The 15,422-nt window shown below is 53.3% G+C and overlaps 1 protein-coding gene across 26 annotated transcripts in view; it reads right to left on the bottom strand.

The window, feature by feature from the left end:
• The window catches only part of NCOR2 (nuclear receptor corepressor 2), a 214,985-nt gene that overhangs the window by 100,366 nt on the left and 99,197 nt on the right, over nt 1-15,422 (bottom strand). For all 26 annotated transcript variants that reach the window (XM_065033392.1, XM_065033393.1, XM_065033382.1 and 23 more), the window contains 2 exons: nt 12,381-12,560; nt 7,705-7,818 (listed from right to left, as the gene is read on the bottom strand). In XM_065033392.1, the coding sequence (XP_064889464.1) occupies nt 7,705-7,818; nt 12,381-12,560 (294 nt within the window). The remainder of the gene's footprint in view (nt 1-7,704; nt 7,819-12,380; nt 12,561-15,422) is intronic.

Below are 15,422 nucleotides of genomic sequence, written 5' to 3'. Positions count from 1 at the left end.
ACACGTCTTCAGAACGAAAGATCAGGAGGGGAAGCTATTCCGAGCACGTCATATCTTTGTACGTACACAAAGAAATGCCTCTATCTTGAAAGCTGCCCAATTAACACTTGACACCCGCTGTAATTGCCGATGCTCCTTGCTGCATTTATCAGATCATAGCAGAACTGTAATGAGCTGTCTGAAAGACCACGCAGACTGAGGTGAGAGCTGGCGGCAGAATTGGGAAGGACGTGTTACACCCAGCAGAAAGTTCCTGCCATGCTGGGGCTCAACCAGGAGGGCAGACAGACAGAGGGACACGTGTTCCCACCTGGGGAATGTAGGCAAGCCTCAGACCATTCAGGTGCAAGGGCAGCCCCCAGACTTTTGCTGTTCAATCCTGTCCATGGGCACAGCCACCCAGGACTCTGTTCCAGCACTGATTTCTTCAGGAGATGAGTGATTGACCCTGCAGAAGGAAACCAGAGGGTTCCTCCTACATCTGCTGAATAACCTCACCCGCCCCTGCAATCCCTGTTATTTCACAGAAAGAAATGTATCAGGGAGCAAATCCAGCCATTACCTCTGGCGAGACACATGAAGATCCCCATCGGTCTTACAGCCCCTCTGCCGCTCCGCCGCAAGCAGCTAATAACCCCTTTTCCCGATTCGGTACAGAATCCTGAAATACTGCTACAGCACTGTTGTTTGCAGAGGGACTGAAGCCCCGAGGCTGAATTTTGTTCCTGTTTACATCCGAGTCGCTTTGCTCCAGTAAAGCAGCTCTGGGTTTCTCACTGTCAAACCGCGGGCTCTCCCGAGGGCAGAGGCGGCTCCTCCGCAGCGTGTGAGCACGACTCAGGCGGAGGGGTGAAGCCCATCACGTATTAGCCCTCCACAAACGCCCACCTGTGTCACTGCGGGGCCCACAGATGACAACAGGGGACCTGCAGATGTGGCAGGCAGCAGCATCGTCCTCAAAGAACCTCCATCCCCAAGCACAGGGGATGGGGATGGCACCCTCACACCCCATCTCATGCTCCTCCAACAGACCGGGAGCTAAAGATATCTCCACCACCACCAACAACCTCCCTGCAGACTAGGAAAATCTCCATTCTTGCCTAAAAAGCATTTGGCTTCCAAAGCAAACTTCCAGCCCCTTGTTTTTCCTTTGAAGAAACTTAAAACAGGCGTGGGAGGGGGAATTGGGCAGGGGAGCAGCTTCCCGGCCACAGGAGCTCCCGTGGGGACGAGGAGCCGACCCCGCGAGGCAGCGGAGCATCCGAAACCAGAGGAGGGACAGCCTGGGATTTCGTGTGGGCTCTTCTTAAAGCGAAGTTTAAAAATGGAAAAGGGGGAAAACACAAGAGTTATTTTGAGAAAGCGGATCTGAAATTAGGAGGCGGCATTTTGTTGGCCCCGCTCCAGCCGCAGCTCCATGCAGCACAGAGCTGCTGCAGCTGAACCGTGCTCCCGCGGTTATTTATAGCAGCCCGTAGGCAGCAGCGCTGGGGAATGGAAAGGTTTTTAGTTGGGAGCAGGCATGTCCTGCACAGAGATAAGCAAACCCTTGGAGAGGCAGGATTGCTGCGTGCAGGGCGGTGCTGGGAAAAATTCCTGTCCCAGCTGGATGATGTCCCCGGGGCAGGCGGAGCAGCGTGGCAAAGAGACAGTGGAATTGGATTTTATTTAAAACAAAATCCAGGAGTGTGGCTGAAGTCAGCAGAAATCATGGAAACCCTCAGGCGAGACACCTTTCTACATGAAGCACAAAAGTCTGGGGGGATTTAACGGCGCTGCCTCTGCGCCCAGATCCGCCGGGACCAAACCACGACCTGGCTGCCGCTTTCAGGGGAAAGGTTTTCATCCCTGTGACCACAGGTACTCATTTTTCCCCCTTTAAACCTCAGTATCCTCTCTCTGAGAGCCAAACCACCCCAGGATTTGCTGCCCTCCCCACAAAACAGGTGGGACGAGCCCCAGTGCTGTGGGGAGTGAAAGCGACGCTCTGGCCTGTCCCCGGCTCCCGCAGCCAGCAGGGACGGTCACACCAGTGCTGCCAGACCAAGGATGGTGTCATCCCCCAGGTTCTCCTTGAACACACACGTCCCTGAGCTGCCAGGGACATCAATCAGCCTTGGTGGCCTGTGCCAGGCTCCTCTCAGCCTGCCCAGGGGCTGATGCTCACCGGGGTGTCCCTGGGATGCGGGTGTCCCTGGGATCCTCTCAGCTGCCCCACGTCCCCACGGCAGCAGCGGTGACAGAGCCACCCCCGGGGCTCGGGCCAGCAGCAGTGGTTACAAATGACTAATCACAAATAGCAAGAAAAGTGAGGAAACGGGTCACGTTGGAGCGGGTGTGAACACCAGTCCCCGCCTATCCTGTGCGGAGCGTGACAAGCCGACTTGTTTCGGTTGCTCGCCGCTCTCCAGTTTTTGGCTCATCATTACCAGCCGGTTTCTGTGGTCGGTTCACTCGCACCCCATCCGCAGCCGAGGGGTGAACCCCTGTCCTGGCCGGGTTTCTGTGCATTCGCACACTGACCCAGCATTGCACTCTGTCCTCTGCGAGGTTACAGTGACAAGCACAGGCATATTAACCTCAAACCAAGATCCTAAGGAGCCTTTGCCATTGCAAATTGTTATTGAGCGTTCCGCCACTGCAGAACTGCTGAAAACGCTGGCATTGCACAGCAGAATTTTAGAAATCAAAGTCTCATTACTGGAGCAGTTACGGGAAGGTTCTGGTCTCACAACCCAAGGAGCTGGAGCCGTGCTGAAGGGTCCACACTCCTCCCTACGACAGATTTGGGTTCCCTGTGCTTCTCGTCCTTACTTCCAAGACCTGAAAATGCAGGACATGGCATTATCTGGTTTGGGTTAGTCAGGGACAAAGCTTCTAAGTCCATTCAGCTACCGGGAACTCCAGATCCTGAAGCAGACATTAAAAACAGAACCATTTAAAAAATCAACAACAAAATCTTCCTTAAAATCCAAGAAAAAGAGAAAGGATTCTCAACAACTCCAGGCTAAACGTTTCAATTTTATCTTTTCGGAGATGTCGCTATCATGCAGAAGTGTTGCCAGCATCTAACCTCTGCCCTTTCCAGTTTTCCTCTGCAATATCCAAAACCCCACTGAGTGCCACCGAGCCGAGCTGAGGCAGCCCCAGAATAACGCTTATCACAAACAAAGGCAAAACGAACGTGGCCCTTTCAGCAGCCCAACACGAAATGCCCCCACCCCAGCTGCCACATCAACCAGAATTTGAAAAACAACCCTGCAGATTTAATGCTCGAAAGCAGTTTCACTGATAAGGTTTTATTTACTGCGCCAGCCCCGTGCTGACGGTGCAGGCCTGATTCTCCCCTTTCTAATGTAAATCAGGAGCTCATAGAAAATCAGAGTTATACAGACATAAAATCCCCCTGGGATCTGAGTCACACTCAGCGCCTTTGAGTAGTTAACGGCTAGATTATACTTTGCAATGCTAAAAGCGTTCATTTATCTGTTCTCTTATTTACGGATGGGGCATCAATGCTTTATGAAGGTATTTGAGGGTAAACGGCGAGTTGGGAACACGCTCCGCAGACACAACAGCAGCAGGGGGTGCAAAGAGTTCAAAAAACCCCTTAGAATCCCGATTTTACAGCATAGTGCTGAATTTATAGATAGATGGCTGTGCCCTTTTGAAGGAACAAGCACCGAGACAGAAAACGAATTAAAATTTAATCTTATTGATTTCCAACAACTCAATCCCATGAGCGAGACAGGCGCCGCTGCCTGCGCTGCATCAACCCTGCTTTTTCGGAGGGATGATGGCGGGGACGGGCAGGGGCCACACGGGAGGACCCGTCCCAGCGCTGGCCACACTGCGGTGGGTGACACCACGTGGCGTCTCCTCCCTGGCATGGCGGAGAGCGAGGTGGCGCCGTGTCCCGACGTGACCTCTGCGATAAATGAGCTCAGTGTTTCAGAGGAAAGCTGACGTGCGGTTGTTTGCAGGGACCGGTCGGGCGCAGGGACAGAGGCTGCTTTTCATGTGCTGGTCTCCTGTGTGGCTCCCAGGAGCCTTCAGCCATCGGTGGGGCTCGCAGAGAGCTGGCGATGGGCACACGTGGACTCCACGTCGTTACGATGGTTGGAGAGACGCCAGGAGCACATCCCCATAGCGGACGGGGACTCGGAGGAGAATTCACCATGCAAATTGGGTGCTGGCATGGCCAGGGCTGCCACAGTGCCACATCCTCCAGGACACACCGACAGGGAGAGCTCAGCCAGCCCCACATCCCAGGAACGGCACCAAGCGCCATTTGGGTCAACAGCAATGCTCCCCCCTCCCCGTGCTTAGCAACGGACCTGGAAAAGTCCATTTAAAGCACAAAAACATCTTCAAGCCCAGGTACAGCTCAACCAGCTTCAGGGGAAGATCACTATCAGCCTCCAGCAGCAACCCAGACACCCATCACAACCCGGTGTCCCCAGGCAGCTCTTCGTCACCCTCTTGGGATGACGGGGACTGGCAAAAGCAGCCCATCCTGCACCCTACCGGTCCTGAGCTCCCCGCTGCACCCTCTCAGAGGTTTCAGCATCCGTCACTGTTTTCAAACATCGTTCTGCCTCTTCAAGGACTAGAGGCAGTTTTGAATATAGGACTCAGATGTTTCTGCCCACTGTTTATTCTCAGTTTTGTCTGCAGATAGTAACAAAAACGTTAACTTCCATTCTCATACATCCTTTCAGAAACGGTACGGTTTGCGCTCACAATTGAAATCTTGGCTTGGAAACACACGCACAGTTTTTCTGTGTAATGCTGCAAACGTTTCCCAAAAAAGTACTTTTTTGGGTGCAACTTCACTGCTCATCTTTGGAGACAAGACCAAGCGGCTCCGGTCAGCACGTCACCCAGGGCAGGAGGCACCTGGATCTCAGTAACCACTAATGACAATATCAACCACCTCTCCATACACCAAGCCTCTGAAAACCTTCCCAAACGCAACCACAGCCTCACAGGACAGGATTTCACCGCAGTCAAGGGCAGCTCCTCTCTGTTATTCCCCAGAAGAATGTGATTTCTCTGGAAATCAATTACTTGTCCAGCAGAGTGTAGCAAGAGGCGATTACAGGTCACATTTTCCACAATTATCCTCTCCCGACGCCAAGGAACTTTTCAAATCATAAGCATTAAGTAGGTCACAAGAGGGAAAAGCAGCGTGATGGGCGTTTAGCATCAGCGAACCTGAATTTTGAGAAAAATCAGACACAGGCCAGCGCCGACCTGCATCCCAACCCCTCATCCATACCCAGCGCGGCGGTGAGAACAATATATAGACTTCCCTGATGAACCATAAGCTAAAATTAGAAACCATTCACCCTTGCAAAGCCACAGCTATTGCCAAAAGGAAAGTAGGTCACAGAATGGCTGGCTAACTTGATTTTCCAGTGTTTCTAGCCGCTCTGTCCTCACGTAACCTCCTCTCTCCCATGGACCGTTCCTGGTGTGTCCTTTGTTCGCGGTATAACCGCGCAGCGTGCGGCTCCGGCACGGCCTGGCAGGAGCGGTGGGAACGGGCACGGCAGCCCCCGCCTGCTCGGCGAAGCACAGACCCGCGGTTCATGAAAAACCAAAGCAGCGCCAGGCGACAGCCCCTGCACAAAGCTCGCCCTCCCACCTGCTCTGGCATCGGCACAGGCGCTGCCTTTCTCCCCCTTACACAATATTGCTCTTGAAAGATCGTTCCGGGCTTTGCCAGCTCCTCTGGGGTGCTTTGCTTTCTTGCCTCTTCCCAAGGCATGAATATCCTCTTTTTATTTGCATTTCTTACTGCGTGTTGCCTCCCTCAAGCAAGCCACAAGCTAAGCGATACGAGTAAATCAGGCTTTTCCTCCCTTCGCGCTCTGCCCCACAGGCTGCAGCCCTGGCTCTGCTGTTACAGCCGCTTTTCCTGCGAGCAAAGCTCGAGGCATCCAACTTTGCTACTTTTCCACAGCACAGAAAAGGCAGAAAGGCTTAAAATTCAGCTCAGTGATCAGTATGTCTCTTAGCTGGCTCACAGCCCTTTGCTCCTACCAACTCACCTTGCAATTTGGTGTTAAGCGGCAGCAAAGCCGCAGGTCAGCATGAGCACACCCGGGGCTCACCGCTGCCACCAAACCCACCCAAAGTGACCTGACGTCCGACCACCAACCGCTCTTCTCCACTCGTGGTACTAAGTGATGCTGCTCCCACATCCTCTCCTCTTCCAGTTTTCCTCCTCCTGGCTCCAAGGGGAAGAGCAGCCACCACCAAAAGCCACCCCAAATGTATCCAATGGAGGGGAGATGTCAAAAACTGACCCCGGGGGTGCCTTTTAGAAGGGCAGTCGCATCCTGAATCATACCTCAGCACACCCTTCCCATGCAGCCTGGCATCCCCGTGTGATGGAACTGAAAAGGTCCTTTTGTCATCTGGCCTCAGCCATTGCCACCAGCCAGCAAAGCTCTCTCAGCTCTCTGTAGCCCATGGACAGACCATTATCATCTCCAAAGGAGGAACTTCCCTCCAGCCCGCTGTGGTTTCCATCAAGCAAAAGAGCTGTTTGGTTTGAGTCTCCTACCCACAGACAGCCTTGCTCACACGCTACTCGCAAGGGGACTTTACAAGAAGAGGGGAAGAATGATTATTTACCCATCCAGAGATCACACAGACACGAGCTTGAGACCACCTTTTATGAACCTAACCCTCACACAGGAGACACAAGCCATCAAGCCCAAGCCCCTTGGAGAAGTCACTTGGTGGTGCCGTGGAGAAAACGGCTCTGAGGAACATTCGGCACCTGCCCCAGCGCCGGGGTCTGTGAAGCTGTCACCAGCCGGCACTTGCCAACGCAGCAAAGGCATCGCCCTCAGTCCTCACCCGCCCGCTCAACAGACCGCGCTGAGGCTCCTGTCACTGCGAGAGCAGCAGATGGAAACAGGAAAACCAGGGTATGTGATTTTTTTTTCTTTCCTTTTCTTTTTAGGAGCTGGGCACCTGGATTTCTGCAGCTCCTCGCAATTCAAAATAATTAGCGACTGGTAGTTTCCCCTTTATGCAAAATCATCCTTTTTATCCAACACCTAAATGAAAATGAATGTGCTTGATTATCTACCAAAGGGCCCAATTTCCTCGCGCCGCTCCAAAGCACACAGCAAAATCCATAACTCCTCGGGCTGCTGTTGCAGACAAGGGCTGAGCGGTCAAGGCGGAGATGCAGAGCCAGCGATGCCAGCGTGACCTTTGCTAATGCTATTTACAGCGTCAAATACCCACAAATCCAGCAACGGCCGTATCCACGGCCTTTCTGCTCCAGCCTGGGGGGCTTGGAGCTGGCCAGGCATGTCCCCCCCACCATGCACCCACCAAAGCCCATCCTCTGAGGTGGCTTTTAACCAGCTTCACTTCCAAGGGAGAGGATGAAACAAGTTATTTAACAGACAGGGCTCTGAAGCACCTCCTGAAGGCTTCAAATCTAGGGCTGATCACAGGAAACCCTCCCAGGCAGGTTCTTCAGAAGACACTGGTGCTCAAACCAAGCTCAGTGCTCAGCCCTCATTGTCACTGTCTCCTCTGGGCTCCATCTATCCACCTGCCCCGGCCTCTGCCCCAGGGGGCTCACCCAGGGAACCCCCCACCCGACCTCCCCGCCCCCGGCCAGGGTGAAACGGCGCGATGGCACGTCTGTACTTCCATTGTCTCCATACTCACCCTGTTCTCGTCGTAGATGATCTGCACCAAGCTGCGATGTTTGGACTCGATAGGAGGCGGTGAGATGGGTTTTTCAGGCTCTGGTGGTTTGGCTGCTTCTTCCTCCAACTGTTGCTGTGGAAAGAGAAGGGGGAGGAGGAGGAGGGTGAGTCACAGCGAGAATCGCAGCCGTCCCTGTCCACACGAGACTCTCGGCGGTGCCGTGGCAGAGGCTCCGGCTGTGAAGGGATGGGAGAGGGAGCAGAGCTGCCTAACAACCCCTGCCCCGCAAGCACAGCACCATCCTGCCCCAGGTGCCCGGCCCTGTGCTGCTGGGTTGGTGCTTTTTAGGCTTGGAGGATGAGGACCTGCCTTGAACAAGCCTCCTGGAGAGGGCTCGAGGCTGGAAATAATGATGTTACAGGAAACCCTTGAAGCAAAGCTCCAGCCCGGCTCCCTGCGGCTGCGAGCGGTGCAGGGGTGAGCAGCGAGGCTGCTCTCCACCTTCAGCTTCATCTCGCGGTGCTGTAGTTGGAGTAGACACCCCGGGATGACTGTTCACAATGAAATGCACCAGCTGCCCCCGCGCCACGCAGCCAAATGAGCCAGTAAGTATGGCAGAGGAGGCAACAACCCCGGGAAAGCTGACATCTCTGGACACGTGGCAGCCCGCCTGGCCAAGGGGAGAGACGCAAAATGCTCAAGAGGGCATGGGACAGCACAGGACCCAGACACCGGCCACCAAGACACCCTCTGGTGAACTTTCATAGAGAGCCCAAGTACTCCGGTTGCAGCATAAACACAGCACACGGCTCTGGTTGTCCCGGCAGGCAGAGGATGAGCTGCCGAGGGCACCGACACAGCACTGACCACCTTCAGCCATAAGCCGTGATGCTCTCCTGCGAAGGCAGCTTTGAGCTTCATTCCTTTCCTCCTTTCACACAGGACAAGCTGTCCTGAGCAGAAACTGCCAGGGAAATCCAAGCTCCAACTAGAGAAGGCCCAGAAGGGGTGGATGGCCACCACCCGGGTGTCGTGACGGCATGATAGCTCCTTTCTCTTCTCAACCACAGCAGGTCTAAATCACAGCACCCTGCAAAAGGGACGAGAGCTCTTCGAGGAGCCGCGGCTAAAACCACGGGCTGCAAAGCAGTTCTCAGCATCAGCCCCGGCGCGGCAGCAGCGCTTCAGCACCTGCTCTGCTCCGTGTCCTCAGATGGGCCAGGGCGCCCATCATGCACCATCGCTCCCATGTGATGAGCTCCAAAAAGTCACAAAAGGGATCAGTCAAATCCTCTATTTCTCTTGGGGAAAAAATAAGAGTCAGAAGCTTGGCTACATTGTTCTAGAAACCCACAAAAATCCTTCCAAGGGGTCAGGTGTGCTGTAAGTGATTTCAGACAAGAGGATTTGATGGTGTATCAGGAAATGAAAGTTTACCAGTAAATGAAGGCTCATTAAAAGCAGTTTGTTAAAAGAAAAAATACAAATCTAATTATAGCTGAAACACAGTAGAGAATTAAACTCCATTCTCTGTGGCATAACGCTGTCCGGTTATGAAAGCAGCAGATGCCAGAGGTAGGGATGCAGGCAGCACACCTACCACAGCAGGTTCAGCCACGACAGCAACCCCTGGGAGCTGTGGGAAATGGCAAAGCAAAATAGGTCAGGGTTCCCAGACACGGACAAAATGGATTTCTTAAAGGTCTGCCACAAAAGGCAGGCTGGGACGGTGACCTTTACAGGGAGAGAAGCGGGATGAGAGATGAGTCTTGACGGCTCCACACTCTCTCCCCACCCGCAGTGGTGGTTGCTCGACAGACCCTCCTCTTCCCAAAAGAAGCCAGCAAAGCGACATTGAAGGGACCCAAGTTGCCGTGATGACCACAGCCCTGGCTCCTACAGCCTCCACAGGCCAAACCGTGTCTAAGTGACACAGGTGCCTTCTCCAGGTCGGAGTCCCCACATTTTGCAGAGGGGCCACTGGAGCCCGCAGCGCTGGCAGGAAGGTGGGTGACATTTCAGAAAGACCCTGTCCCCATGTGTACCAGCCACCATGCTGAAGGGACCTGCCTGACAAAGCCAAGGTCATTACATACACCCAACTGCGTCGTGTTCAGCATCCATCACCTGGGTACCGCGATGCTGCACCTGCCTGGGGGAGAGGAAAGGGCTTCTGGGCACAGGCAGCTCTGAAAACCACTTTACCAGAGCCGAGGGGAGAACAGAGGAAACTGAGACAGGAGATGGATGGAAGGGGAAACCCTGGAACTCTTCCACCCGGCCGGTTCCACCTCCATCACCAGGTGGGAGTGTTGTACTCCCGGAGAGCCCAGAGAGGCTCCAGCACGGCTGCAGAGAACAGCCCCACAGCTAATTTCTCCTTCAGATACCCGGTACCGCTGCCAGGAATAAATGCATAAGGAGAGAGAGGACTCAAGGAGAGATTTAAGCGCATATGGCACACGAATGTGCGGGGGGTGGCTGCTGGAGGTGGCCTCTTGCCAGGGGTGCGCACGGTCTGGGGAAGGTTTCTCAGCTTGCTGAAGGTGTTTGCTTCTTGCGAAGTCCAGGCACAGCCGTCTTTGCCATTTCTGGAACAACCCAAAGAAAGAGATGGTGGATTTGGGTTGGCTGGGATTTTTTCTTTTTGCGCAGCCGTTCCACAGAATGTATTGAATTACCCTGAGAAGGCCTCCCAAAGACAGAGGGGAAAAGCATTAGGATATTCCGGCTGTTGCACGATTTCTCCGCCGCCCGTTCCTGCAGCAGCGGTATCTGTTTCAGATTGCTTTCCCTCGCTCGTCTCTCTCCCGTGCTGACAGCTCAGATGCACAGATGGACAAAACATTCCTGGAGCATCCCAGACAGGACAGCCCCCACCCCAAAAGTGCTTCCTCCCAGATGTCCCAGCTCTGCTGGAGGACTGGGCTGGGGAAGGATCCTGCTGGAGGGGAAAGCAGGAGGAGATGCTTCTTTTCCTGCCAACAGCCGCTTTCACCTTCTTCCCCACTCAGCCGAGCATTCTTGTGGGCAGGAAGAATTGTAAAATTCATTCAGAGGGAAGAAATAAAGTACCCAACCAGCCAACAACAAGAAACCCATTTCCTTATGGAAGGACAGCTTGATTTTAACAGCAAGGAGCATATGCTGCTCCCGTCAGCTTCAACAGCAGCTCCTCAGCATCTCTGAAAAACATCAGGCAGCGGATCGGCAGAGTTGTCACCTCCCGGTTGCTGTGAGCAGGACCATCATCACCGTGCCGGACACACATCCCGCTCGGGAAGTCCCTGTCCAGAACAGGTTTGCATCCCCATCCTCAAATAGGAGTCAAAAACATGGACCAGCAGCCAGAGTGCCAGGTGTGAGAGGACACCCCCATTTTGCCTGAGCTCCCCAGGACGCCCAGGGGAAGCGCCAGCTTCACCCAGCTCCCTCCAAACCCAACCAGAGCAACCTCTGTGCTTTCCATTGCTCCAGATGTTCCTTTGGCCCCTGTGAGCTGGCACATGGCGCTGATTCCTCCCACCCCCAGCACAGCTGCTGCTGTCCCCTCTTGGTCCCTCTCCCTAAACACTCTGTGAATAAAAAGCAAAACATACAAAAAGGTCCTTCGCATTAATTAAACCACATTGTTTTGAAAACAAAACCAAAACATCCTGCTTAGTTTTGCAGGAAAGAAATGGATAACATCTGATATGGGAAAATATAGGTCTGACGGGGACGAAGGTCGACTGCATGCTCATCCTCAAGAACACTGACAGCCCAAGCGGAGGGTTTGCTCCGTTCCCCAATTCCTGCCGCACATGTTTCGGGAGAGGTCGCTCCTCTCGGACAGTTTGGGATTAGCAGCCGGCAAAGGGTTCAGAAACCAGCCCCAAGCAAAGGAAAAAAACCCACCGGTAAGAGAGGCAGAGAGAAGCGATTTGCTTTAGCAAGTGAAAGCCTTTAAGTCTGTGGGTTTTTTCACAGACATCCCCCAAGGTTTTGTCATATTAATCTCTTAATGGGTTTATGGTAATTGTATACATGGCGACATTGAGCTGGCAATCCTTGTGCTGGGGAGAGCTCTTGTGCAGGGGTAAAGCACCAACCAAGACGATCAGATTCAAATCCCCGGCTCAGACACAGCCCTGCCCGGTGCTGGACCAGCCGTGGCGCACGGCTGCAGAGCCGCAAAGCCCTGGGGAAGGGGGCTGGAGGCACTGGAAGGGCCATCTGGCCACAGCAGCAATGTTTTAGATGGCCCAGTGCTACAAGAGCGGCAGCAACAGCACCGGGGAGAGACACTTGCTGGAAAGAAAAAGGAAAAGACCTCGGGCAGAGGACGCGGGCAACCCAGGCTGCATTTCCAGCTCTGCCACTGAATGCGTGTGTGACCGCAGGCAAGTCACCAAGGATTTTTCTCCCTTTAATGTACTCTGATGTGCAAAAGAGCCCACGAACTGGATTTCTAGAAGTTCCCTCATCTTGCAACTACCAGCTGCCGACTGCGGGCACAGCACCAACTGCCCCATGTCACGACAGGAAGCATGGGCACAGACCGTCCTGGTGGCAACACAGACCGTCCTGGTGGCAGCACAGACCGTCCTGGTGGCACTGCCACTTCCCCTCTGCAGACGTGCGTAGGCAAGGCCAGGGCGCAGGACAGCACGCAGCAGCGAGGATGTGTGCTCCCCTCCAGACCACAGACTTACCTGCTTCTTCTTCAGCTTGGAGATCTGCTGCTCCACCATGGTGATCTCCCGGTCCACGCGGTCCATGTTCTGGATGAGCTCCTCCTTGGACAGCCGGGCCGGCAGCAGGTCTAGCTCGGCCTCGGGGTGCGCAGGGCTCACAGGGGACACGGGCTCCAGTTTGCCAGACAGGCCACGATCCTGGGGAGCACAAAACAACCAGGTCAGCTCCTTTCCAGGAGACTTTGGATGCTCCTCTCATCCTCCCACACCAGCTGCCAGCGCTCCCTGGCCCGTTCCCAGCCTGAGACACACACCCCCTCCAAAAAACCTGCTCGGCTCAGCAGTACCAGCTGCCAGATCACATCACCCAAGTTCTCTGCAACCTCCAACATCTCCGGAGAGCACCAGGTTAGTCTCCAACAGACATGACAGCAGCTCTTCCTCCTGCCAAAGCCTCAGAGGCTCCCGCTACCTTCAGTACCACCCACATTCCTGCAGGATCAATAAATCCATCCGTATTCACCATCCCTTCACATCTCAGCAGCCAGCTCAAGGCTGCATCTTCTCAACACAACATGAGGTAGAGCAGCATTAACCATGTCAAACAAGAAGGGGCTAAGAGGGCAGACCCCAGGGGAGAGGGGACCCCCAGCTCCTTCAGGGAGGTGCTCTTCTACCTCTTGTTAAATGCTGGGGGGAGCTCAGAGTGTTGGACATCGAAAGTATCCATTCAATAATAGAGGAAATGGGGATGGGTGAGGTCAGCTGATATATAAATAAGACTGAATTGATGAACACCACCTTTTAAAATTCCAGGTCAAGAAGCTCTCAGCTCAACAAGACCCTTCAAAAATCAGAAACCACCGGTACCCCCGAGCACCCCGCGGTCACAACGCCTCCCCACATCCCCATTCCAGCCCTTCTTGTAGATGGCATCACGTCTGCCAACTTCCAGAAGACGTTTCCCACCAAAGAAGTCATGTCCCAAGACACCAGCATCCTTCACTGGCGCCTTCCTCCTCCTCCCTGCTAAACCCAGCTCTAGCTAAGCCAGCGAGGGAGGAACCACCGCTGGGTGCAGCTTGAAGGCGTCAACATCCTTCCCACTGCTGCCATCAAGGGACAGAGAGCCAAGGAGCAACCTGAAATCCCCACTCACTGTCTCGTTTTGCTTTCCCAGGATTAGACACCAAAATTCGCCAGCCTACTGCATAATTGGGGGAGTTTATTGGTGGTTTGTGTTTGTTTTGGTTTTCATTTTCCAAGCAAGATTAGCAGGACAACCACAAAAAGCAAAAGATACATTAGGTGCTCATAACATCTTGTTTGGACTAAGGCTTGAGAAGGGGAACTGGCCCGTAGGCGGGTAGGTTTTTCTAAAGGAAAGCAGCCAAAAATGCAGGAGAGAAAGACTTCTCTCCATGCACATGAAACAAGAGACACCAACTCACAACTGCCAAGAGGCAAGACAGGGCATCTTTAAACTCCTACTTGGCACAAAACCCTTTGGAAACCTGGTTTCTGATACATTTTTCTCTTTTTACCTCGCAGAATCAGAAGCGAAACAGCAGTAAAGCTGAATAAGGGGAATAGCTGCAAGTCACAGCACAAAAACCATCATCATCTAGTATTAGGAGATGATTATAGCAATAGAGAGAGGCAATGTCCCTGGACCTCAAACAACCAGTCACTGTCATTTCGCAAGCACCTTTTTAAATAGAAGAAATGACGAGCAGCAAGAAGGAAAAACCAAAATAAAACTCTTGCCTGTGCAACAGCGAAGTCCATAAAGCAGAGCTCCCGCATTTACACAAGGCACAAAGAGGCCCTTCTTCTACATCACAAAAGTGAGTTGAAAAGGTTTGCCAAGACCAGAGTCCACCCAGGGCCAGGAGTGGATGTGTCTGATGGACACAGACATTTTAACTCTGTTTCCTTGCACCCTCAAGAAGCCGCTCAAAATACACCCCTCCGCTTCAGACTGTATCATACCCAGGCTCTGAACAACTGCAGTGCGAAACGTGAAATTCTCCTTATTAACATGAAGTCACAGACTTCGAAACCAGCGTGAGCCGGGAGAGCTGGAATAAATCTGCTGGAGGGAAGAAAACAATTACTGCATTACTCAAGTTGATATTTTCTCAGTAATTATACTGTTTCCATGTGATTTGTTTCTATACACGGCTAACAGCTACTGTAGTTCCTGTTTATTCCTGGACTTATTACTATGTCATTTGTATGATAACAAGGGTGGGCGAGCGGGGGGCAGAGGCTGCACAAACCTTCCCACAGCCAGAGGAGATGCTGCTGGTGAAGAAAATTATCACCAAGGAGTCTATCGAAGAGCAGGGCCAGGCTTTGCAGGTGTGTTTCTTCTACACGCTTTTAATCCCAACATAAGTAACGTTAACAGAGTAAGCCTGATACATGCTATTAAGCCATGGCTTAAAAAATCGGGGAGAAAGAGGTGAAAGAAAAAGGATAAGCCAACTGCCTGCCAGTGCCTTGAAGAATAAAACCCAACTCTAACTGCACGAGCCATTTTGGCCTTTCTGATCCCCTGAGCGCACCAGCTGCCTCCTCAAGGCTACGCTGCTGGAGTTCAAAGCCTCCGCAGCCCCAGCCATGTACCAGCATGTTCTGAGCAAACGGGATCCCGCAGGAGCTCCAGCACGGCACCACGGTGCTTGCAGTAAGTCCTGGTCTCTCCCTGCCTTCCTAAATCAGATCATTAGTGATGTTCCACCAAGCCCAGGACAAAGATTTAGGGGTGCCAACCTCACCTCTTCCACAGTCTGTTCGCTTGCTAATTATCAGCCGGCAGCAGCGTTTTCTGCTGGAGCGCCGGGAGGGATGAAGAGGTGTCATCCGCAGCTCCTGCCCACTCACACGTCTCACATCCCCGCAGGCTGGAGAAGGTTCCAAAAGCAGGCACGATGGGCTCGGGCTGCTCAAATTGTGCTCAGATTAATTCCCCGCAAGGACATAATTAACAAAGGGAAGGCTTGTGATCAGTGCAGCCTGCAAAGGATGTCTCCATCACCTGGGATGGCTCCATCA

Source organism: Columba livia, chromosome 17 (assembly GCF_036013475.1).
Source record: "Columba livia isolate bColLiv1 breed racing homer chromosome 17, bColLiv1.pat.W.v2, whole genome shotgun sequence".
Classification (NCBI taxonomy): domain Eukaryota; kingdom Metazoa; phylum Chordata; class Aves; order Columbiformes; family Columbidae; genus Columba; species Columba livia.
Note: the sequence above shows the minus strand (reverse complement) of the source record. Positions and strands in the feature narration are given on the sequence as shown.